The 23,187-nt window shown below is 37.2% G+C and overlaps 1 protein-coding gene across 1 annotated transcript in view; it reads left to right on the top strand.

The window, feature by feature from the left end:
* The window catches only part of LOC107740387 (fibronectin type-III domain-containing protein 3a-like), a 93,146-nt gene extending 70,859 nt beyond the window's left edge, over nt 1–22,287 (top strand). The window contains exons 10-26 of the mRNA XM_016552814.1: nt 60–229; nt 472–531; nt 3,133–3,271; nt 3,386–3,439; nt 3,544–3,668; nt 4,758–4,932; nt 5,308–5,394; nt 6,831–6,969; nt 7,764–7,832; nt 7,927–8,045; nt 9,174–9,279; nt 11,082–11,257; nt 11,345–11,493; nt 11,787–11,999; nt 12,847–13,013; nt 13,487–13,608; nt 21,584–22,287. Coding sequence (XP_016408300.1) covers nt 60–229; nt 472–531; nt 3,133–3,271; nt 3,386–3,439; nt 3,544–3,668; nt 4,758–4,932; nt 5,308–5,394; nt 6,831–6,969; nt 7,764–7,832; nt 7,927–8,045; nt 9,174–9,279; nt 11,082–11,257; nt 11,345–11,493; nt 11,787–11,999; nt 12,847–13,013; nt 13,487–13,608; nt 21,584–21,898 — 2,385 coding nt within the window. The 3' untranslated portion in view covers nt 21,899–22,287. The remainder of the gene's footprint in view (nt 1–59; nt 230–471; nt 532–3,132; nt 3,272–3,385; nt 3,440–3,543; nt 3,669–4,757; nt 4,933–5,307; nt 5,395–6,830; nt 6,970–7,763; nt 7,833–7,926; nt 8,046–9,173; nt 9,280–11,081; nt 11,258–11,344; nt 11,494–11,786; nt 12,000–12,846; nt 13,014–13,486; nt 13,609–21,583) is intronic.
* Nucleotides 22,288–23,187: the final 900 nt, after the last annotated feature.

Raw genomic sequence — 23,187 nt, 5'->3', positions numbered from 1 at the left:
AGGTTTGCATTAAATGTAGTGCTGAATGTAAAAACTATTGTATCATCTTGCATCATCAGGTGACAGACATCCAGGCCAGAGGGGCCAGTTTGAGTTGGGTGGCCCCATCAAGGACCGAAGGTGACGATGAGCCCAAAGAGGGAGAAGAAGGCCCTGCGGAGCCCAGCTTCACGTATGAGGTCTCCGTCTCGTACAGTGGCAAGGATGGGAAGTACAAGAGCGCCTACAGGTGAGATCACGCTCCGTGTCCCGCTGCGGAGGAGGTGTGGGTGCAGTTGAGGAACTCGCTGTTGTTTTTTGTGGTTTGCTGTGGGTTTTCTAAAGTCAGTGATAGCTGAAGTTCAACAGCAGTTCACTTGACATGCAGCTCTTTTAAGTTCACAGTAGTAGATGAATACTGAAGAGTTGTTTTAATTGTTTACATTCTGCAAAAAATGTTACTAATATTTTCTTTCTTTTTGCTTGTGACAGTGGTGTGGAACTAAGTGCAACCTTACAAGACTTAAGACCAGCAACAGACTACCATGTCAGGTTTGTGTCTGTTTTGACTTTTAAATGCACAAGACATTATCAGAATTTGTTTTACACATTCTAGTTTTTATAGCATAGCTCCGTCAATAATAACACTCTTTTATGAATAAAATTGTTTATAAATATATAGATATATTAATAGGCTTGCCGCAGTAATCAGTGATAGCGCCTATTTAGCAATATTTCTATGTTTAATACAAGTGAGTTTGTCTTTGTTCTATTGTTGTGCTTTTCATTAAAAGTAATAATGAACAAGAAATTAAGCATTTGTTTTAAAGTAAGGGGGAAATCCAAAGATCTTTCATTTATTTGTGTTACAACACAGGTATATACTGTGCCCCTCACATGACTTGCGGAGAAAAAAATATATATATTTGCGGCAAAAAAAGAAATGTTTCTTTTGTGCCCTTTTATTTAATTAAATCATGGCCACGTTTTGTTTCCTAATTTTAATTAAACAGAAATGATGGAATGAATTAGTACAACATGACCACAATTTAATGAAATAAGGGAACAAATTAAGTCGCAGGAACAAATTCTTAATTCATGGCCACAATATATTTTTTCTACATGTTATGTACATAACTCTGTACATAACCCATCGTAATTTTGTTAATAAAAGTTATTTTTATATAAGTGTTTATATAAGTGAGTTTGTCATTGTACTGTTTTATTGTTATTTTGTTTTTCAATAAGAGTAATAATGAATCTATAATTTTCAAGCACTTGTTTTGTTCAAAAGGGAAAGATGTAAAGATTACATTGTCATCTACATTACATTTAGTTATTTAGCAGAAGCTTACAACATACAAATGAGGACAATAGAAGCAATCAAAATCAACAAAAGAGCAATGATATGCAAGTGCTACAACAAGTCTCAGTTAACTTAACGTAGTACACATAGCAAGGTTTTTTTATTATATAATAAATGTACGTATATAATAAAGAAAACCGATAGAATAGAAAAAGAATAGAGCAAGCTCTTAAACTTGCAGAACTAGATCTAGATCTAGAGGGCACATAAGTGAATGAATTTAGGTAAAGGGGTGCAGAGCCAGTGGTGGTTTTGTAGGCAACCATTAATGCCTTGAATTTTATGCGAGCAGCTATTGGTAGCCAGAGCAAATTGATAAACAGAGGTGTGACATGCATTCTTTTTGGCTCATTAAAGATTAATCTTGCTGCCACTTTCTGGATTAATTGTAAAGGTTTGATAGAACTGGCTGGAAGACCTGCCAAGAGAGCATTGCAATAGTCCAGCCTGGACAGAACAAGAGCTTGAACAAGGAGTTTTGAAGCATGTTCTGAAAGAAAGGGCCTAAACTTCTTGATGTTGAATAAAGCAAATCTGCAGAACCGGACAGTTTTAGCAATGTGGTCTGAGAAAGTCAGCTGATCATCAATCATAACTCCAAGGTTTTTGGCTGTTTTTGAAGGAGTTATGGTTGATGTGCCTAACTGGATGGTGAAATTGTGATGAAACGATGGGTTTGATGGAACCACAAGCAGTTCTGTCTTGGCAAGGTTAAATTAAACGTGATGGTCCTTCATCCAGCAAGAAATGTCTGTTAGACAAACTGAGATGCGAGCAGCTATCGTCGGATCATCAGGATGGAATAAGAGATCTTAAGTAAAGATCTTTTTTTTTTTTTATAATAATTTTTTTATAACAGTTTTATATGAACATAAAACAAATAAAATTCTCCCAAAATGTATACAAAAAATATACTATACACAAAAAAAACTAGAGACCCCCCCCATCTACCCCCCATGAACAGGCACCAGATACAATGAAAAATATACACCTTAAACAAAGACATACGTAATCAAACAAAACATTAAAGATGGAGTGAAGGAATAAAGCAGTGAAGCTATCCATTCAACTCTTAAAAAGATACCTAAGGAAGGGGCCCCAGATTTTATCAAATTTTTTTAGAAGCATCGATCTTGGAAAAAGCGAATCCTTTCGAGCTTGAGGGCGGCAACCATCTCCGCCAACCATTTGTGAAAACTGGGTGGTAAAGTGGACTTCCAATCCATCAAAATCACCCTTTTAGCTACCACCATACCAAACATAAGAGACAATTGCTGAGAATGTGTTAATGCTAATGTAGGGTCAGAACATCCAAGCAAAGCTAATTCAAGATCTGGACTGATGTCTTGTCCAAAAACATTTGAATACCACCGAAAGATATTCTTCCAAAACTCAGAAATCTCAAGACAAAACCAAAAAGAATGAGCATGCGTGCCATCTGAGCTCTTACATTAAGTAAAGATCTTAAGTAAAAGATCAAAATAAGCACAACAGATCCTGAGCGACATTGAACATTTTACAAGATAAGACATTTGTCAATGTATTAGGTAATATCGTTGTTGTCACAAGTTTATTAATTAGTGTGAAAATTTCCTCACCATGGTATCCTTGTATAATAATAATAATAATAACAATAATAATAAATGTAGTTATATTACAAAAATATTCAGTCTTTATAAATACAATTTCTAAGATCTAAAACTATTCCTTTCTTTACTGTTGGTAATTGTATTGTTTCTATATGCTAATACGTGTGTGTGTGTGTGTGTGTGTGTGTGTGTATTTAGGGTCCAGGCCATGTGTAACTGTTTACAAGGCATCCCTTCAGAGCCTGTGAGCTTCACCACTCTGAGCTGTGAGCCAGACAAGCCCAGCCCGCCACGCAAAGCCAGCGGCACCAAGAGCAGCCTTGTCCTGCAATGGAAGGTGTGTGCACACATTAACACACTGGCACATCAACTGTCCCACATAAATGTTATATCGCATATTTAAACTGACAAATTAAGTGCATAACAACAACAAAAATACATTTTTGTCTAGGCTCCATGTGACAACGGTTCCAAAATCCAAAACTATATCCTTCAGTGGGATGAGGTACGTTATTTTGTTATTGCTGTTTTGGGTTTTCATATTTCTCAAAAAGTAAAGAGGTGAGGTTTAAGCATGTACTGCTAATCCTGGCTGTGATCTGTGAACAGGGGAAGGGGAAGGATGCGTTTGAACAGTGCTACTACGGCCCTCAGAAGCAGTACAGGCTCACCAAACTCTCCACAGCTTCCAGATATTCTTTTCGGCTGGCAGCCAAAAATGACATGGGGGTGAGGTATGTATCAATGTATCAAAATGTTCCTAAATCCAGCTCCTAAAGAAATTGTAAAAGTGTTCAGATTTAACTTTTTTCTATACCTGCTGATGGCAGATATATTGAAAAAATTCCTGACCGTAAATTGAAATGTACCACTTTTTTTTTATAGTCGTACCTGGTCAAAAGTGCATTGTTGAGAGGAGAAAAACACAAATAAGTTGCGCTAGTGTACAAGTCGCATGATGCATGTTATGATTACAGTACATTCAGAAATAATGTAAAATATTGGTGAATGAAACGCTTACTAACATTATAAACAAAATAAACATGGTAGCATTTATTATAAATAACATTTAGGCTATTAAAAGGCCAAACCTATAAATGTATTTAAAGTAAAACTGAAACCGGTGTTGGGCTCACAGGCTTCTCTGATTTGTTTTCGTAGCCTAACATTTGGTTGCTATAAACTATTGTTTAGTATGTAAAGTCTTTATAATTTACTCGTGTCATAAAATCCACATAAAACAGCATTCTTCACATGCACATGTTTGAAAAAACACCACAGTCATGTTAGCAATACCGACATGTTGTGTGTGTGCATATTTATGTGCGTTTTAGCGTGTTTTACGCAGAACCTGATTTTACCAAGTGTGACATGTTCCTGGATCAACAGCTTTGTTGACCCTGGAACAACATTGTGATTAACCAATCAGATTTGAAGAACCAGTTTATAGTTTTTGTGACGTTTAGGCTTACAATCAGTGTTTGGGGCTTGTACATCAGTGGCATTCATCTATAATTTCCTCTGATTTTAGGGATTACTCGTGGTTAAAGTAAGGTTTAGGTGTAGGGATATGGTCAAGACTACATTTTTGGATTAAATTGTTGTTCCAGGGTCAACAAAATAGGTTGACCTAGGAACATATCTAACTCCGCAAAATCAGGACGTGCCGTGTTTTACATGCTTGAAATTAAAATCAGGATATATATTTTGGAATATAATTTGTGGCATGTTTCAGATGATAAAAAAGTGGCTTATGTCTGGAAAATAAAGTATATATACATACAGTATATATTTTGTCCTACGATCATTTACTCTTTCCGTAGTGAGTTCAGTGAAGGCGTCCACATCATGACATCATGCAGTGTGCCTGCGCCCCCCTTAAGCCCTGAGCTGATTCAGTCCGGGGTCACATGGCTCTGTGTGCGATGGCAAAGGCCAGCCGGCTCGCCCAAAGAAGACGAAATCAGCTATGTGCTGGAGATGGAAGAGGAGGGCTCAGTGAGTGAGAGACGCACACACACTTTCACAGAAATTCATCGAACACTTCTGACAAATAAATGACACATAAGGCCTGCTTACACCTGGTATGAACATCTCTCTCTGATTTTATAGTTAGTCAGAGAGATATGTTAGCCAGATCGGTTTGCAGAGTAAACATTAATTTGTCCTGATGCATCCTGGACTGAGCTTGAGAATGTTACATGTTATGTAAGAAGTGATTTATGCAGACATTAAGTGTGTAGTAAACCGTGATCTGTCTCATACTTGTGAATGTTAATTTGTGGTGTAAACTGGGCCATAAAGATTCCGTTTTCCATAAGTAGGCCAGGTTTTTAATGCGCGTTTACATGAATATGTCATGTGTGTTTACAGGGTTATGGGTTCCAGGCCAGTTATGATGGTGACGAGCTGTCACACACTGCCAGAAACCTCCACAGGAGCACCACGTACAGGTTCAGGGTGAGGACACACAAACACACACAGTGATGTATGTTTGCCACTTCTTGAGTGTGTCTCAGTTTCTTGATATCTTTTTGTTAGTTTAGTTAGTTTATTTTTATTTGTTTGTTTTTTTGTTTGAACATTCATTTATTTTCTTCCTTCTCTTTTCATTCTTTCTTTTATTTCAGTCTAATTTTTATTTGTTTTGCTTTTCCGTTTGTTCATTCTTTGTCAATTTATATAGCCATTTCTAATGTTATTTCCTTATCAATCTTGTTTTCTTTCGTACCTTTTCTTTCTTTTGTTTGTCAGTTCGTTTAGTTTTTTCTTGTTTTTTGCTCTCGTTGTTTCTTTCATTTGCTCTTGTTTTTTCTTGTGAGGTTTTGTCTTTATTTTGTTACTTATTTTATTTGATAGTTCTCTCTTTGTGCTTTTTAAATCTCTTTGTTTTTGTTGTTGTTGTTTTTTATGTTGTCATTCCTTTTGTCTCTTTCATTTATTTTTCTTCCCTTCTTTCATCTTTCATTTTAGTCTTTTCTTATTTTTGAATTTGCTTTTTCTTAATTTGTTCATTCTTTAGTTTCATTCATTCTTGTTTTGCCTTTCTGTTTGTTCATTCTTCGTCATTCCTTTTATTTAGTCTATATATATTGTCTTATTCTCTCTTTTTTGTTCTCTTTCTACCATTATCAGCTTTTTTTGTTTCTTTCTTTTTGTTTGTGCTTTTTTCCTTCCTTTTGGTTGTTAGTTTTTTTTTGTTTGTTGTTTAATTTGTTCTTGTTCTTTCTTTTGTTCATTTATTCCTTAGTTTTTTGTAAGTCCATTCTTTTTTTCCCTCTTTTTTTGGTTTTCTCTCCTCAACTCTTGTATCTCCTCACCCCTATCCCGGTCATGATTGAGACTCACCTGTTGCCAGCGGCTGTGAGATGAAACAGGTGGTGTAGTGATGCGATCGGTCACTGTTCTCTGGTGTTGTTGGGGTGGGTTGATCATAATCGTGTTTCCGAAAACAAAAGTGTATTAATGCGATCAGAACGGCTGCAAGTATCCTGATGAGAGGAGCTGATTACCTGCCGAGAGCTCGCATCCCCAATTACTGCCAATTACTATGACAGATGACATCACAACACCACTGTTTATTTCTGAACCGTGAGACGCTTCCTCATCCTGAGCTTTTATCAGGGGAAACTGTTTCTCAGTGAGATAAATTTGGTGGTGAATATAAAGGGTTTTGAAAGGCCCTAGAGATTTGCATTCCCTCTGCACCCAGTGTTTAGGTGAGTCATAATGAAGCTTATTTTTAGGACCATTCAGATTTTTTGCATTGTGACATTTTGAATTTCATTAATAAATGAAATGATTAATGAATAATAATTATTCATTAATATAATTATATTAGAATTATATAAGAATAATTATAGAATAATTTTTTATTTTTTTATAAATCATTGCAGGTTGTCGCCTATAATGCAGAAGGGAAAAGTAACCCCAGCGGTGTGTCTGAGTTCACCACGGCCCCTGACAGACCAGGCTGCCCCTGCAGACTCGCAGTGAAGGGAAAACCTCACCCGACCAGTTTCCGTCTGACCTGGGGTCAGTTCAGCATGTTAGAAACGCGTGGATATTGAACTTTGACTCAATACAACTCAAACTAATATAGAAATCACCTTTCATTTAGTCCTCATATACTTTGACTGTTTTTATGGCCCAGTCATGAAACTTCGTGAGCTACCTTTCTAAGAAATGTTTTTAGGAATTTATTCTTTGTGTGTACAGTTTTTCACAATAAGACATTTCCATCCAAGATGGAGTGAAATTTTGGTTAATTATATTAAAATTAGTGCTGTCAAATGATTAATCGCGATTAATCGCATCCAAAATAAAAGTTTTTGTTTACATAATATATATGTGTGTATTGTGTATATTTATTAAGTATATATAAATACACGCACATGCATGTACTGTATATATTTAAGAAAAATATGTTGTTTATATATTAAATATATTTATATATAATATAAATTATATGAATATAAATATATACATTTAAATACATGTAAATATTTACTAAATATATGCTGTATGCATGTTTATTTATATATACATAATAAATATACACAATGCACACACATATGTAAACAAAAACTTTTATATCGGATGCGATTAATCGCGATTAATCGTTTGACAGCACTAATTAAAATGTTAGAACAGAAATACACAACAAAATAATTAAAAACTAAAACTAAATTCAGAACAGAAAGTGTAAAAATAAAATCTAATTTCAAATATTATAACAGTATCTCAGTGATACTAAAATAACATTGGAACTGGCCGCAAATAGTAAGTGTTTGTTTTTTTTTGTTTGTTTGTTTTTTTTGTCACCTCAGAGCCTCCCAAAGACAGTGGCGGTTCAGATGTGACAAAGTATGTGGCGGAGCTGTCTGAAGGGTTAAGTGGTACGTTCCAATTCGGTTTTCTGGTGTGTCTACACATGCTCAATTTGATCCTGCCATTATGATTGTTCATTGATTGCTTGTGTGTGTGTTTCAGGTTCTTCTTGGAATCAGGTGTACAGCGGTTCGGCTATGGAGTGTGTTTGTGATGGTCTGAGCCCAGGATGTTCATACCAGGCTAGAGTCCACTGCTTCAGTGCGGGAGGCGAGAGCCCAGTATGTCACACAAAAATATGCAGTCCTTTATTGCTGTAGGGCCAAGTTAAACTTTTATTTTAAATATTGATGCTCATTTTGCTGTATACAAAATATTTGAAAAAAATAACCTCAAAATAAGTGTACTTTTTAAAAAAAAATATGCCAAAAGATCATTAAAACTATGATTTAAAATGTGAAAATTTGACATCATTACAAAGCACACATTTTAAAAGTGTATTTAAGTGCGTTAAGAAACAGTCATGAAATTGCACTTTCTTTAAATACACTTCAGTGGCCTTTTATTTCATTATAATTATATTTTCTACAAGTATAAGTGTAGTATTTGGATTTGAATTACACTATAAATGTAATTTCAATACATTAAAGCACACTTCTTTTTAACAAAGCGTATTCTTTACAGAACGCCTCAGATCATAGCCGGTCACAGTGCATCTTCAAGAATTCATGTTAGAAAAAGAGTTTCTGGATCATAAATGGGTGTTTTTTGTAAAACTACTAACAATCTTCACTATTCGCTCTTTGGTGGAAATGACATTTTAAGCTTTTTCAAACCAAAATGTCAGACTACTTTGTCTTGCTACATCTAATTTTATAGCCAACATTTTAAGTCATCTAAATACAATTAACATTTTTGCTTTTTTTGCATACATCTTTCGTGTAAATATTGTCCATCTCTATTGGACTGTCATCTTTTTTTTTTCCTTTGCTCCACAACTTGTTACCAATTCATCCACCTTCCTTTTATCGGTTTGTTTCCGCATTAATCGCTTCCATCATCTCCACGCCTTCAAAATCGCAACACGCTTTTATCAATGGAGCGCTTTTGGCAAGCGGCTGGTAATCATTTCTCTCTTCCGTCTTCTGATCCCAGCTGTAATGGCATTGTCGGGGCTTTGCAGATGCATATCTGCATGCGGGACTTGCCAGCGCGCAGCTATGACTCATTTTGGCGCTGGTTTTCACAGCCGTGAATGTGAGAGAATGCTCACATGGCTGTGGTCTGCTGTCACCGTTTCATCCGGTGCCTACACACTATTCTCATTGAGGAGGTGGAACGTGGTGTGCATGATTAAAGTGTATCAAGGTTTTGTCGTTTTTCTAATTTCTCATCCTTGTTGTTTTTAGTTGATGGAGCCCTTGCAGGTCCAAACACCACCTGTTCCTCCTGGTCCATGTCAGCCACCCAGAGTTGTAGGCAAACCCAAATCAAGAGAGGTGCAACTACGCTGGGGTAAGCTTTGCCTTTGTGTCTGTGCTTATTGCGTATAACAAATTAAGTGTTTCTTAAAATCATGCTGTGTTTAATATGTATTTAGGGTTAATTGGGGGTTGAGAGGTGTATATACACAATCTTTTAAAAGTTTGGGGTCATTCATTCAATATTATTATTAAATAACTGTTTTCCATTTTAATATATTTCAAAATGTAATTTATTCCTGTGATGGCAAAGCCATTGTAATATGCTGAATTTGCTACTCAATAATTTTTTTTAAAATTATTTTTAAAATCAAATGGTTGTGCTGCTCCTTGCAGGTCCAAACACCACCTGTTCCTCCTGGTCCATGTCAGCCACCCAGAGTTGTAGGCAAACCCAAATCAAGAGAGGTGCAACTACGCTGGGGTAAGCTTTGCCTTTGTGTCTGTGCTTATTGCGTATAACAAATTAAGTGTTTCTTAAAATCATGCTGTGTTTAATATGTATTTAGGGTTAATTGGGGGTTGAGAGGTGTATATACACATCTTTTAAAAGTTTGGGGTCATTCATTCAATATTATTATTAAATAACTGTTTTCCATTTTAATATATTTTAAAATGTAATTTATTCCTGTGATGGCAAAGCCATTGTAATATGCTGAATTTGCTACTCAATAATTTTTTTTTATATTATTTTTAAAATCAAATGGTTGTGCTGCTTTTTTATGTTTTTATGAAAACTGTTTTTATGAAAGAAGAAAAAATGAGGATCTTGCGCTTGGTTCCATTCACATGTAACACGATTGCAAGTCAATAATAGAATCCACCAGAGCAAAAAAACTCAATTCTTGAAATTCGTTTGCTATGTATCCAAATGAAAGGATTACATGCCGAGATACTAGCAATCTTCTTTATTCATAGAAAGTGCAAAAAAAGTGCTCAGTGCATATTAAAATCAACAAATGTTTCGGTCACGCAGGACCTTCCTCAGTGTTCACATTCTATTGAAACGGTTCATTTTTATATTCAATTCCTCACATATCAAAACACGTGTATCCAATCAATCAATGAATCAGTACAGACCAGTTACTTCATTGCCAATTGAGTAATCAGGTCATCTAAATTATTTAATTTTTCCAAGGCCAAATCCAGCCATTGTCTTTTATATCCTTGTGCTAAAAATTGATCATACAGTTTTCTTGACTCCGTATACTCTTATTCTCTTATTCTGTCTTATTCTTAAGAACTGACTATAGGGTAAACCCTGTTTTAATGGTCGCACATGGCTACTTGAAGCATGTAGCAAACTGTTTCTGTCCGTTGGTTTACAATATACCATTGTAGATAAGGTTTAATCCACTTTCAAAACTTTAGTATCAAGAAATGGAAGCTCTCTATCATTACATTCCATATTAAATGTAATCGAATCATAAAAGCCATTCATATATTCATAAAAAGATTGTAATTCCTCCTTTGAGCCCTTAAAAAGTATAAAAATGTCTTCGATATATCTCCGAAAAAATAAAAGTTTCTAGGAGAAGGGGTTGTTAAAAAACACAAACCTTCCTCCAAAAATCCTATCGTTAATATTGCTAAATCCGGTGCGAAACAACAACCCATTGCAATACAAGAACCCATTTATGATACCTGTGACACATTATTTATCATTCAATATAGTTATTTTTCAGAAAGTTTAAAAAGCAGCGTTTATTAATTTGTTTATTTTTTTATTTACCGTTACATTTGATTAATTGAATGTGTCCTTGCTGAATAAAAGTTTTTTTTATTATTATAGTTTTTTTTTTTAATCTGAATATTTTCTCTCGTCGCATCTGTTAGCGCCCCCTCTGGTGGATGGAGGTAGTGCAGTGTCTTCGTACAACGTGGAGATGTTCACTCCCCAGATGGACGAGGGCAGGGAAGTGTACCAGGGCTCTGAACTGGACTGCACAGTGGGAAGTTTACTGCCCGGCAGGACCTACGGCTTCCGGCTCAGAGCTGCCAACAAAGCTGGAGTGAGTGCAAGCCTTATAAATGTCACAGATGTTACTTGTTTTTATAGTTGCTAATAATCTGTTCTTTATAGAATGTGCCACATATAGTTTTGCTTAGGGCTACGCTGGGAGGCGCCGTGTGATCACGGATCAGAGATCACGTCGTACCTGATCGATCTGGGTGAAAGACAACCCATCCTTACTGGGCCCGTAACCAAATACATCATCCAGAACCTGCAGCCCGACACCACCTACAGGTACAATGACATCTTTGTTATAAAACAGTAGCAAAATAAACATACAGCGCAACCAGTGTTGTCCATTTCATGAATGTAGGACCTTATGAACCTTATAAATTGAACTCCACAACCATTCCAAAAGTTAACATGAATCTGAATGAATTAATGAATTGCATTGAATTTATTTAATACATGAGTTTCACAATTTGAGTTGAATTACTGAAATAAATGAACTTTTCCACGACATTCTAATTTATTGAGATGCACCTGTATATGAACGAAAATTGAATCTTGTGCTCGTGTGTTTGAAGGATAAGGATCCAGGCTCTAAATAGTCTGGGAGCAGGACCCTGTAGCCACACCTTTAAACTGAAGACCAAGCCACTGCCACCCCTCCCTCCACGTCTGGAGTGCACCGCTTCCAGTCACCAAACCCTCAGGCTCAAGTGGGGTGAAGGCCCAGCCAAGGCCCAACTCACCGATTCCCTACAGTACCATCTCCAAATGGAGGATAAAAGTGGGAGGTTAGTAGATGCACTGTTGGTGCTTTACAGTATATTTTAACACTGTATCCTGACCTGGCATGAGAGAAGTTTCAAGTAATTTTCTCTGAAAGCGAAATGCTAAGATTAGCCAAATATGCAGTCAGTGTTTTTTTTTTTATTATATATAAAAGAAATTCATTCTTTTTTTATTTGGCAAGGATGCATTAATTTGATCAGAAGTGACTTTTAAGTAAAGTCTTTTTTATGATATTATGAAAGATTTATATATATTTTGTAAATGTAGTTTTTTTTAACTTTCCGTTAATCAAAGAAAGCTGAATCTTGGTTTCCAGAAAAATATTAAGCAGCGCAACTGTTTTAAACATTTATAAAAACAATGAATGTTTCTTGAGCAGTATATTGGAATGATTTCTGAAGGATCATGTGACACTGAAGACTGGAGTAATGGCTGCTGAAAATTCAGCTTTGTAATTACTGGAATAAATTGCATTTTAAATATATTAAAACAGAAATGTTATGATTTTAAATTTGTAATAAAATTACTTATTTTTCGATCAAATAAATGCAGCCTTGGTGAGCAAAAGAGACTTTTTTCAAAAACATTTAATAAATCTTAGCAACCGCAAACTTTTGAAAGGTAGTATAGTACAAACATGCAATGGGCAAGGGATATATTCAGCTTTATAAATGATTCAAATTAGAGTTATTTTTACATTTATTTATTTGTTATTATTAATTCGTTCAAAACTTTTGTGTGGGTCTGCCTTTAAGTCTGTTATAGTTTTATAATATTGTGTATTTTCTGGCTTTATAGAGGTTAACTCTATAACATTTTCTCTGTCTATGTTTTTGTCTCTTCCTAAAGGTTTATATCCTTGTATAAAGGACCCTGTCACACTCACAAAGTGCAGAGGCTAAATGAGTCTACCTCGTACACGTTCTGCATCCAGGCCTTTAACGAGGCGGGCGAGGGGCCCTTCTCCACTGTTTACACCTTCACCACCCCCCGCTCCCCACCTGCACCCCTGAAAGGTACAACATCACAACTGCTGCAGCCATACACTTGCCCCATAGGCTTCCTCTGATTCAATTTGGTTAATTTACTGATTACAAAACTTAATTTTCACTCTTTTGAGTCACATGATCCTTCAGAAATAATTTTAATATGCTGATATGCTTCTGAAGAAACATTTCTTCTTATTAGTTTAAACATAGATGTGTTCAATAAAGCTTCACTTGTATTTTACACAGAATATTATGCCTGTCTTCTCATAAGGGAGCTAATTTATGTGGATAAATAACAATAATTGCACTGCTTTGTTTATTGGCATGTTACAGCCAGTGTTACATTTAATAATCAGTCTCCCACTCAAATTAATTATTTTAAATTGATGCACTTTGACAACAACACATAATTAATGTTCTGCGGTTTGACCTGAAATTTTTTTTGCCTGCAAGTTTGGTTTGTTCTCATCATCTCTACATCTGTCTGTGTCTGACTTCAGCTCCTCGTGTGGAGCGTGTGGACGAGTTGTGTGAGGTGAGCTGGGAGACACTGCCACCTATGAAGGGAGATCCAGCCATCTACTGTTTGCAAAGCATGCAGGGAAATTCTGAGTTCAAACAGGTATCTACACCGCACTATATCAACTGCATTTACGTGACTCCACCCAGTGCTTTCCTGTCTGCCCTCTACTGTCCTATCCAATAAAGGCGTTAAAAGCCCATAAATATAACTTTAAAAAAACTAGCCGGAAACTCACAGCACCTTGAAAAAAGTCCAAAAGGAGGTGTGTAGACTGAAAAATCCAAATGGCCAAAAATTCAAAAAGATGCCTACACAAGCAAATAAAGAATAAAAAAAACATTGATTATAAGACGAAAACCACTACTATAATGAAACGTTTCGGTCACATGTGACCCTTCGCAGTGCCTGGTTACAATACTTGGTGCAGGAGCCCTGTCCTTGTTACACGTTACATGTTCCTACCTCTGTAGAAGACTATATGTACAGTAAATTATGCATAATTATATGCAACTATCCCTAAACCAAACCCTAATCCTAACCCTGTAGTAAGTGTATGTAGTAAATTAATATTACTTAGTACTTAATTGTGTAACTATACTGTAACAATGTTACCTTAAACTAATGTGTAACCCAAACTTGTGGCACCATATTTAAAGCTGCAGTCCGTAACTTTTTTTGGTTAAAAATGATCCGAAATCAATATTTGAGCAAGTACATAACCAGCCAGTGTTCAAAACTATCGCCTTACTTTAGCCCGATTCACAACGGTCAGTTTATAATAATGTTTGTAGCCACACCTTTAAACTGAAGACCAAGCCACTGCCACCCCTCCCTCCACGTCTGGAGTGCACCGCTTCCAGTCACCAAACCCTCAGGCTCAAGTGGGGTGAAGGCCCAGCCAAGGCCCAACTCACCGATTCCCTACAGTACCATCTCCAAATGGAGGATAAAAGTGGGAGGTTAGTAGATGCACTGTTGGTGCTTTACAGTATATTTTAACACTGTATCCTGACCTGGCATGAGAGAAGTTTCAAGTAATTTTCTCTGAAAGCGAAATGCTAAGATTAGCCAAATATGCAGTCAGTGTTTTTTTTTTTATTATATATAAAAGAAATTCATTCTTTTTTTATTTGGCAAGGATGCATTAATTTGATCAGAAGTGACTTTTAAGTAAAGTCTTTTTTATGATATTATGAAAGATTTATATATATTTTGTAAATGTAGTTTTTTTTAACTTTCCGTTAATCAAAGAAAGCTGAATCTTGGTTTCCAGAAAAATATTAAGCAGCGCAACTGTTTTAAACATTTATAAAAACAATGAATGTTTCTTGAGCAGTATATTGGAATGATTTCTGAAGGATCATGTGACACTGAAGACTGGAGTAATGGCTGCTGAAAATTCAGCTTTGTAATTACTGGAATAAATTGCATTTTAAATATATTAAAACAGAAATGTTATGATTTTAAATTTGTAATAAAATTACTTATTTTTCGATCAAATAAATGCAGCCTTGGTGAGCAAAAGAGACTTTTTTCAAAAACATTTAATAAATCTTAGCAACCGCAAACTTTTGAAAGGTAGTATAGTACAAACATGCAATGGGCAAGGGATATATTCAGCTTTATAAATGATTCAAATTAGAGTTATTTTTACATTTATTTATTTGTTATTATTAATTCGTTCAAAACTTTTGTGTGGGTCTGCCTTTAAGTCTGTTATAGTTTTATAATATTGTGTATTTTCTGGCTTTATAGAGGTTAACTCTATAACATTTTCTCTGTCTATGTTTTTGTCTCTTCCTAAAGGTTTATATCCTTGTATAAAGGACCCTGTCACACTCACAAAGTGCAGAGGCTAAATGAGTCTACCTCGTACACGTTCTGCATCCAGGCCTTTAACGAGGCGGGCGAGGGGCCCTTCTCCACTGTTTACACCTTCACCACCCCCCGCTCCCCACCTGCACCCCTGAAAGGTACAACATCACAACTGCTGCAGCCATACACTTGCCCCATAGGCTTCCTCTGATTCAATTTGGTTAATTTACTGATTACAAAACTTAATTTTCACTCTTTTGAGTCACATGATCCTTCAGAAATAATTTTAATATGCTGATATGCTTCTGAAGAAACATTTCTTCTTATTAGTTTAAACATAGATGTGTTCAATAAAGCTTCACTTGTATTTTACACAGAATATTATGCCTGTCTTCTCATAAGGGAGCTAATTTATGTGGATAAATAACAATAATTGCACTGCTTTGTTTATTGGCATGTTACAGCCAGTGTTACATTTAATAATCAGTCTCCCACTCAAATTAATTATTTTAAATTGATGCACTTTGACAACAACACATAATTAATGTTCTGCGGTTTGACCTGAAATTTTTTTTGCCTGCAAGTTTGGTTTGTTCTCATCATCTCTACATCTGTCTGTGTCTGACTTCAGCTCCTCGTGTGGAGCGTGTGGACGAGTTGTGTGAGGTGAGCTGGGAGACACTGCCACCTATGAAGGGAGATCCAGCCATCTACTGTTTGCAAAGCATGCAGGGAAATTCTGAGTTCAAACAGGTATCTACACCGCACTATATCAACTGCATTTACGTGTTTCAGTAGAAATCAGCTCATCAAACACTTAAAAACCATCCATTTTAACCTCAATAAAGCATCTCAATTAAAATATTTCTATTCACTGTGAGGCAAAAGTGTCTCAAATGTAGGTTCGCACTTGTAAGCACATTACACAGAGGTCACGGCGCTCAGCAGACAGCAGGTGTTGAGTTCAGCAGTTTGGATGAATATTATTATAGCATAATGACGATATAGTGGTCATTACTTGAATGGCTTAGTGACAGATGTTGCACTTAATGTTATAGCTAAATCAAATCTATCTACTCACATTTGTGATGTGATTGTGCATGCTCTTTATTCTGACATCATGTTGTGACTATAGCTTTCATAACCGTTGTTTGGCAAGGACTCCATAAATGTTAAGAAGCAACAAAGTACAAAACAAAATAAGTAGTGATGGTGGTTAAAATGATAAACTCATTATATATTCATACCTTTGTTGTTCCAAACCCAATCCCGTCTTCTGAGCTCATATGATAGCTTAGCATGAGAAGTAGATCGTAAAATAACTCGAATAACTCAAATCTCAAGTGCACTGAATTTAAAACATTTAAACATGTTATGATTGATTGTGAAGTGCATTAGGACCTTTCGCGTTGCGAACATTTATGTCAAACTTCCCACAAACTTAGGTAACACTGTATTTTGCTGTGACGTGTTACTGTCCTTGTTAAATAGCCAGAAACTGTCGGCACCGATAACCTTATCGGTTATTTCCCCAACATATATAACGCAACTGTGCTCCTGGTGACCCGAGTTTGATTCCTGTCTCGAGGTCCTTTGCTAAATAAACATTACAAATAAAGGTTGTAAGTATTAGATGTGTGAAATATTGCAGCCTCAGGCTGCTCAGGAGGTTGGGAGACGCGGCTCTGGTGATGGTGCTCAGGAACTGCTGCCAAACCCCAACCAGCCACTGAGCCAAGAGCTGCCTGGATATATTGCAACTCTGCCTTCCGATTTGGCCGTTTCTGAGTGCACAGATCAGCCTCACAGGAAGAGGAAGTGGCAGAGCGGCAGCCAGGAGGATAAACGTCCGTCCACCTCATATAGAAGAGCAGCCAAACGCTCTCGCAGAGGTCAGAACAGACTGATATTAAATACCTTATGACTCCGTTATTAAAGGATTTGTCACTGAAAATGTTCTTCAGCTGAATTAAAGTAACATTCTGTTACAGGTTTAGCAGCATGTTTTCTGTTAAAGACATTTCTTGTGATCTTGTGTGATGCAGAAGTGTATGCGAAGGGCCCATTGCTGGGACGAGGCGGATTCGGCTCTGTATATGCTGGGACCCGCAGGTCTGATGGACTGCCAGTAAGACAGTTTCTTCCTTTCTTTATTCAAACAGCCTTTAGAAATGTTGATGTCAGAAATATCATCTGTGATAATTAGTCAGTGTGATTTACTGTGCTTCATCTGTCTACAGGTTGCCATCAAGTACGTCTCCAAAAGCAGCACACAAAAGAGACTGAAAGTTTGTCCTGCAGTAAGGTCAGGGTCGGCTGCTGCTGGAGGTGGCAATGATGACCCTGGTCAATTCAGCTCCTGCCTGCCCCAACGTCCTGCAGCTGTTGGAGTGGTTTGACCGTCCTGGACGCTACACCTTGATCCTGGAGCGTCCGGTTCCTTGCCAAGATCTCCAGAGTTTCTGTGAGGAGAACGGATGTCTGGATGAGAGTCTGGCCAAGAAAGTCCTGCTGCAGCTGTCTGATCACCGCATTGAAACACTGCGAGAGCCGCAGAGTCCTGCACCGGGACGTCAAACCAGAGAACCTGCCGATCTGCTAAAAGACTCGGCCTACAGATCCTTTGCAGGTTGGTCTGTGTTTGTTTGTGAACTTTTGACGATCAGCCAAAGGGAATCTGTTTGGACTGGAATCTTTTCAGACGATGTTTGTGATCTTGTTGGGTCTCTCAGGCACTCTTGAATACGCCCCTCCTGAGTGGTTTCGTAAAGCACCGCTATCATGCAGGACCGGCTAGTTTGGTCAGTGGGGGTGACGCTCTACAACATCCTGTGCGCTTGTTTCCCCTTCAGAGGCACATGGAGGGTCACCTACAAAAGCAGACTGCACTTCCCTAGAGAGCTGTCTACAGGCAAGAGATAGAAATCACATCCAGATCCAGGTGACGTGTGTTGTTGTGTTTCTGAAGACTGTGTTGTGTGTAACAGAGTGCCGTCAGCTGATCCGCTGGTGGCCCAGTTTAGATGACATTGAGTGCCACCCCTGGTTACACTGAACAGGTGGCCAGTGACACACACTTATCTGACTCACAGCAGTCATGGCTGGATTGTCTTGTTAGGATCAGTCTAGATAAATGCTTTTGATTATTTGTATAGGGTGAGCAGGAGTGACACAGGAAGTGCAGAGAACAGCTTCCTGATTACCTAGAGCGAGAGATCATGGACTAATGGCCGCCACACATTTAAGCGTTTTGATCCTCTGCTCCAGTCTGTGAGGAGCTCTGTGTAGATGCTGAAGGAGCTGAGCACTTAAGTTCTTAAGCTAAACCAACTATTAAACCCTTAAGTAAGTTTAAATGAAGACTGCTCAACCAATAAAAAAAACGTACCTACGCTCTCCTGGATATATTATATCAATTGTTTTGTTGAGTGCATTTAGCATTTTTAGTACTGACAACTTATTTTTTGGGTTATTTTAGTATGAGCAGTGGCTGGCATTTATTATTAGTCATTTTTTGTCATACATATGTGAATCTTTTAAGATAACATTAGGATACGAGTAAGCCATGACAATAGTAGCACATAAATGTATTCGACGTTAATGGAGCAATTATCCTTCTCTCCAAAATTAAGCTCAAAAAAACTGATTAATGCTACTATAAATGTACTCAACATAACAACATGAGTTAACATTTACTGAAATGTGCTGCAAATATACTCTCATATATTTATACATATTTATGGCTGGAAATTTTTCAGTGCTTTGTAAATAGTAGAAAAGCTTAGTAAAAACTTTACTTGCATTTTTACAACATTATGTTGTGAATCCTCAGGTAATCAAACATTTCTACACACACTTGTACCCAGAGCAGCCCAAACAAAGCTTAATGTAGTAGAAATATCCCCATCTAGTGGATCATAATTAAGCTTTATGAAAACAGAGCTCAATTAATTTGATAATTTGACATTAAACACAAATATACTAAAAAGTAGGAAAATAATGTTTGTGTTTTAAACATATTTACCAATAAATCTTTGGAGCGCTCAAAGTGTGAAACCTACCCTCTCCATTTCCCATTGAATCGCTGTTGGAAACCCTTAAAGGGGTCATATGATGCGATTTCAATTTTTCCTTTGTCTTTGGAGTGTTACAAGCTCTTGGTGCATAAAGAAGATCTGTAAAGTTGCAAAGACTAAAGTCTCAAATCCAAAGAGATATTCTTTATAAAAGTTAAGAGTCAACCACGCCTACCTAAAATGCTCGTTCTAACACGCCCCCACATGTCTACGTCACGATGTGAGAAGATTTGCATAACGCCGCCCAAATGTTCACGCAAAGATGCGCAACCGATGAGCTTTGTAAAAATCGACGCGTTTCAGAAAGGCGGGGCATAGAGGAGAAACAATAATGTACAGTATGTGGAAAATAATGTGTTTTTTGAACCTTAAACCACATAAACACATTTCATTACACCAAATACACAAACTAATGTTCTTTTTAGCAACATCATATGACCCCTTTAATATGAAATTTAAAGAGTATGACAATTATATTAGACTGTGCAGAAATTGAAATCTACACGCTAATACACACTATACTCATAGTCACCAATGCTGATGTTGTTAACATTAATCATTTGAGAATAAAGTATAACAATAATAATAATGTAATGCTTTTTTCCTCAGTTGCAGAGAACAAACGTGGGAGGCTTGTTACTTACTTGTTCAGATGGCAATATATGGTGAAAATTCTTATTTGGGTCATATTCCAAGACGTAGGCTAGAATCTGTGATTGCGAAGTACAGTAAATATCCACACCTGTGCGGTAACTGACTGCCACACATACTCCTCAAAACATTAGAGTCATCCGCGCTGGAGCCGAGCCGGAGCACAACCCACGCAAGCTAGATAATTCCGCTCACAGCTGCAATTCCAGGTTTTCAAACAGAGATGGCGACAAAGAGGCAAAACTTACGGACTGCAGCTTTAAATGCAGAATTTACAAAAACAGATGAGATTTGGTGACTTAATTTTTCTCACAATGTATAAAAACTCCTTGAACATTCTGCAGAAAAAAACACGCATATGGATTTAAAAAGACATGAGGAGTTAACTTTTAGTGTGAACTGTCATACTAATTAAAACATACTAATTAACTAACTAATGTACGTAACTGCTTTACACCTTTAAACGTGGGTGCTAAGGGGCCCCCTGGAGAGCCGGGTAAAAACATCACCCAGTTGTCTGTAGTTGCGGAGTTGAATTCCTAATAGTGATTGTCACTAAAAATATTATCACTGAACTGTATGTCAGGCGGGACCCGGCAGAACGTTTGATTTAACTTAAAACCACTCTACCGTGAGCACCTGAGCGGGCTGCCTCTGAGTGACTGTAGATATGAGGGAAATGGAAGGGTAAAGCAGTCTCACTTGCTCTGACTCATCACCCTCTGCTGAGAGACACTGTAGGAGACTGCAGGCATGATGGGTGGCTTGTGTGTTTGTGTTGATGCAGCCCACACACACGTGTGCGACTTCATATTCTCATGTTCTTCGGGCATATTATTTCTCTGCCTACACATCTGCATCCTTAAAATAGACTTCATCAGCTCTTTACTTTTTGTTATGAAAAAGAATGAAATTAATGTAATGCAGAATATTGTTCTGTATAAATTAAACTGATTACTGATCTATTCAAAAATGAGCAAATTTTAGGTCTTCTATTATAATTCACTACACTATTAAATTGATCCAATGACAGTATGACAGTGAAATAAAGACATTTACGCAGTTAAAAACTATTTTAAATAAATGCTGTCTTTTTTTGAATTTTCTATTCCTCAGACAATCGTTTAAAAAGGTTTCATGGTTTCCACAAAAATATTAAATGGCACAACTGTTTTCAACATTGATGATAAGAAATGTTTCTTAAGCACCAAATCAACATATTAGAAATATTTCTGAAGGATCATGTGACAATGAAGACTGGAGTGTAATGGCTGCTGAAAATTTCGCTTTGGATCACAAGACAGTATATTAAAATAGAAAACACTTCTTTTAAATTACAAAATTACTGTTTTCACTGTATTTATGATCAAATAAATGCAGCCTTTGTGAACATAGGAGTTCTTTCAAAAACAAAAAAAATAACAATTTTCCAAACAAGAGTGTAAATGTAAAAACATATATTCTTAAATACTACATAAAGTATTAGTTTAGCTTTTAATTAAATATTTAATGCTCGTCTTTAATTCTTTCAGATCTACAAGGGCTCAGCCACTTCCTACCAGCTCCCTAACCTGAGCTCATCCACGGAGTACCGATTTCGCGTCTGCGCCATCCGGCAGTGCCAGGACGCCCCCGAAATCATCGGGCCCTACAGCTCCACCGTCATCCTGCTCCCACCTCGCGTCGACAGCCCCGGGGTCTCCGGCACCACGGGATCCAAAGCAGCCGAGGCCCAGAAGCCAAAACGCAGCATGACGGACGAACAGTTTTCCTTCCTCATCATCGCCCTCTTGGCCGTGACATCCATCCTCATCGCGGTTGCCATCCAGTACTTCGTGATCGAATGAGCCTCGGCCCTGCGTTACATCATCAAAACGAGTTTGTTTGTTGATGTTTGTTTTTCTTTCTTTCTTTTTCGTTCCGGCACCAGCGTCGAGGAGCCGCGTGAAGGGAAGGATTGAGAAAAGGAAGTTGTAGAATCACTTCACCCAATCTATTGATCTATCTTTCCGCTGTCCCTTCTGAGCATGCTATCGAAAGAACGCCGTTCCCTCCGTGGGACTCGGAGGGCGATTTAATGAAGGATCAGCAGTGAAGCTTACCGCTCATCGCATACTCATCGTACCACTTCATTTATTTGTGTAGCTGTAGTCTTTGTTATTTAAACGTATAATTTCAATTGTAAACTGTTGAGTGTCAGTTTCGTTCAAAGCTAGCTCGGTGGTCACGCCGCTCACTGTTTCATACTCATCGTACCACTTCATTTATTTGTGTAGCTGTAGTCTTTATGTTATTTATACGTATAATTTCAATTGTAAACTGTTGAGTGTCAGTTTCGTTCAAAGCTAGCTCGGTGGTCACGCCGCTCACTGTTTTGCTATCTTGGGCCTGGGACTCGAGGGCCAGTGACTACGCCGTCGGCGAGGGGGTACAGGCGAGCAGAAGGCCCGCCGGGGGTCCCGAGCGAAGTCTACAGGTCTACGATTTAAAAAAGGGGAGGCGAGACCAATACCGCTCAAATTAGCGAACGTTGATTTAGCACTTTGCTCAGAACTTTTTTGATGTTCAGAATGTGTAAAGGATGCAAAAATAACTAGAGAAATGTTAGTATATTTTTGTACAGTATGATACGAGGACCTGAGATTCTGGCTTAGTACGGGGAGTAAGATTATGACTATGAATACCAAACTAACTCAGCTTAATAGTTATTTTTACTATCATGTACGTATACTGTAGCTTGTTTTTACAATCAAGCAGCTGCTTTGCTCCAAAATATTGTCGTTCAGCACAAACAATGTATGCTTCTCGGAAACCTTTCCTTCAGTCGTTACCTTTGCACCTTAGTGAGAAGAGAAAAAAACAAACTTATCGAATGCGTCTTGATTTTGTGATGCGTTTTATGGGACATGTTCTCCAGTTGTGCAAAAGCCCTCAATGTGTTTTGGCTGTTTTTAAAAATGTAGTACCACGAAATTTGTTCTTGAAATGGTTTATTCAGTCAATAATCATGATTTCCAAAAGTCATATTATTTTTCTTAATTTCTCTATTGTTATTATAATTTTTTTTGTTTTAGAAACCAAATTATCACATTGTGTTAACCTTTACTTTTAGCAATATTACTTTTTGATGTAATCT

Source organism: Sinocyclocheilus rhinocerous, unplaced genomic scaffold, assembly GCF_001515625.1.
Source record: "Sinocyclocheilus rhinocerous isolate Xijiao unplaced genomic scaffold, SAMN03320098_v1.1 scaffold315, whole genome shotgun sequence".
NCBI classification, from domain to species: Eukaryota; Metazoa; Chordata; class Actinopteri; order Cypriniformes; family Cyprinidae; genus Sinocyclocheilus; species Sinocyclocheilus rhinocerous.
Note: the sequence above shows the minus strand (reverse complement) of the source record. Positions and strands in the feature narration are given on the sequence as shown.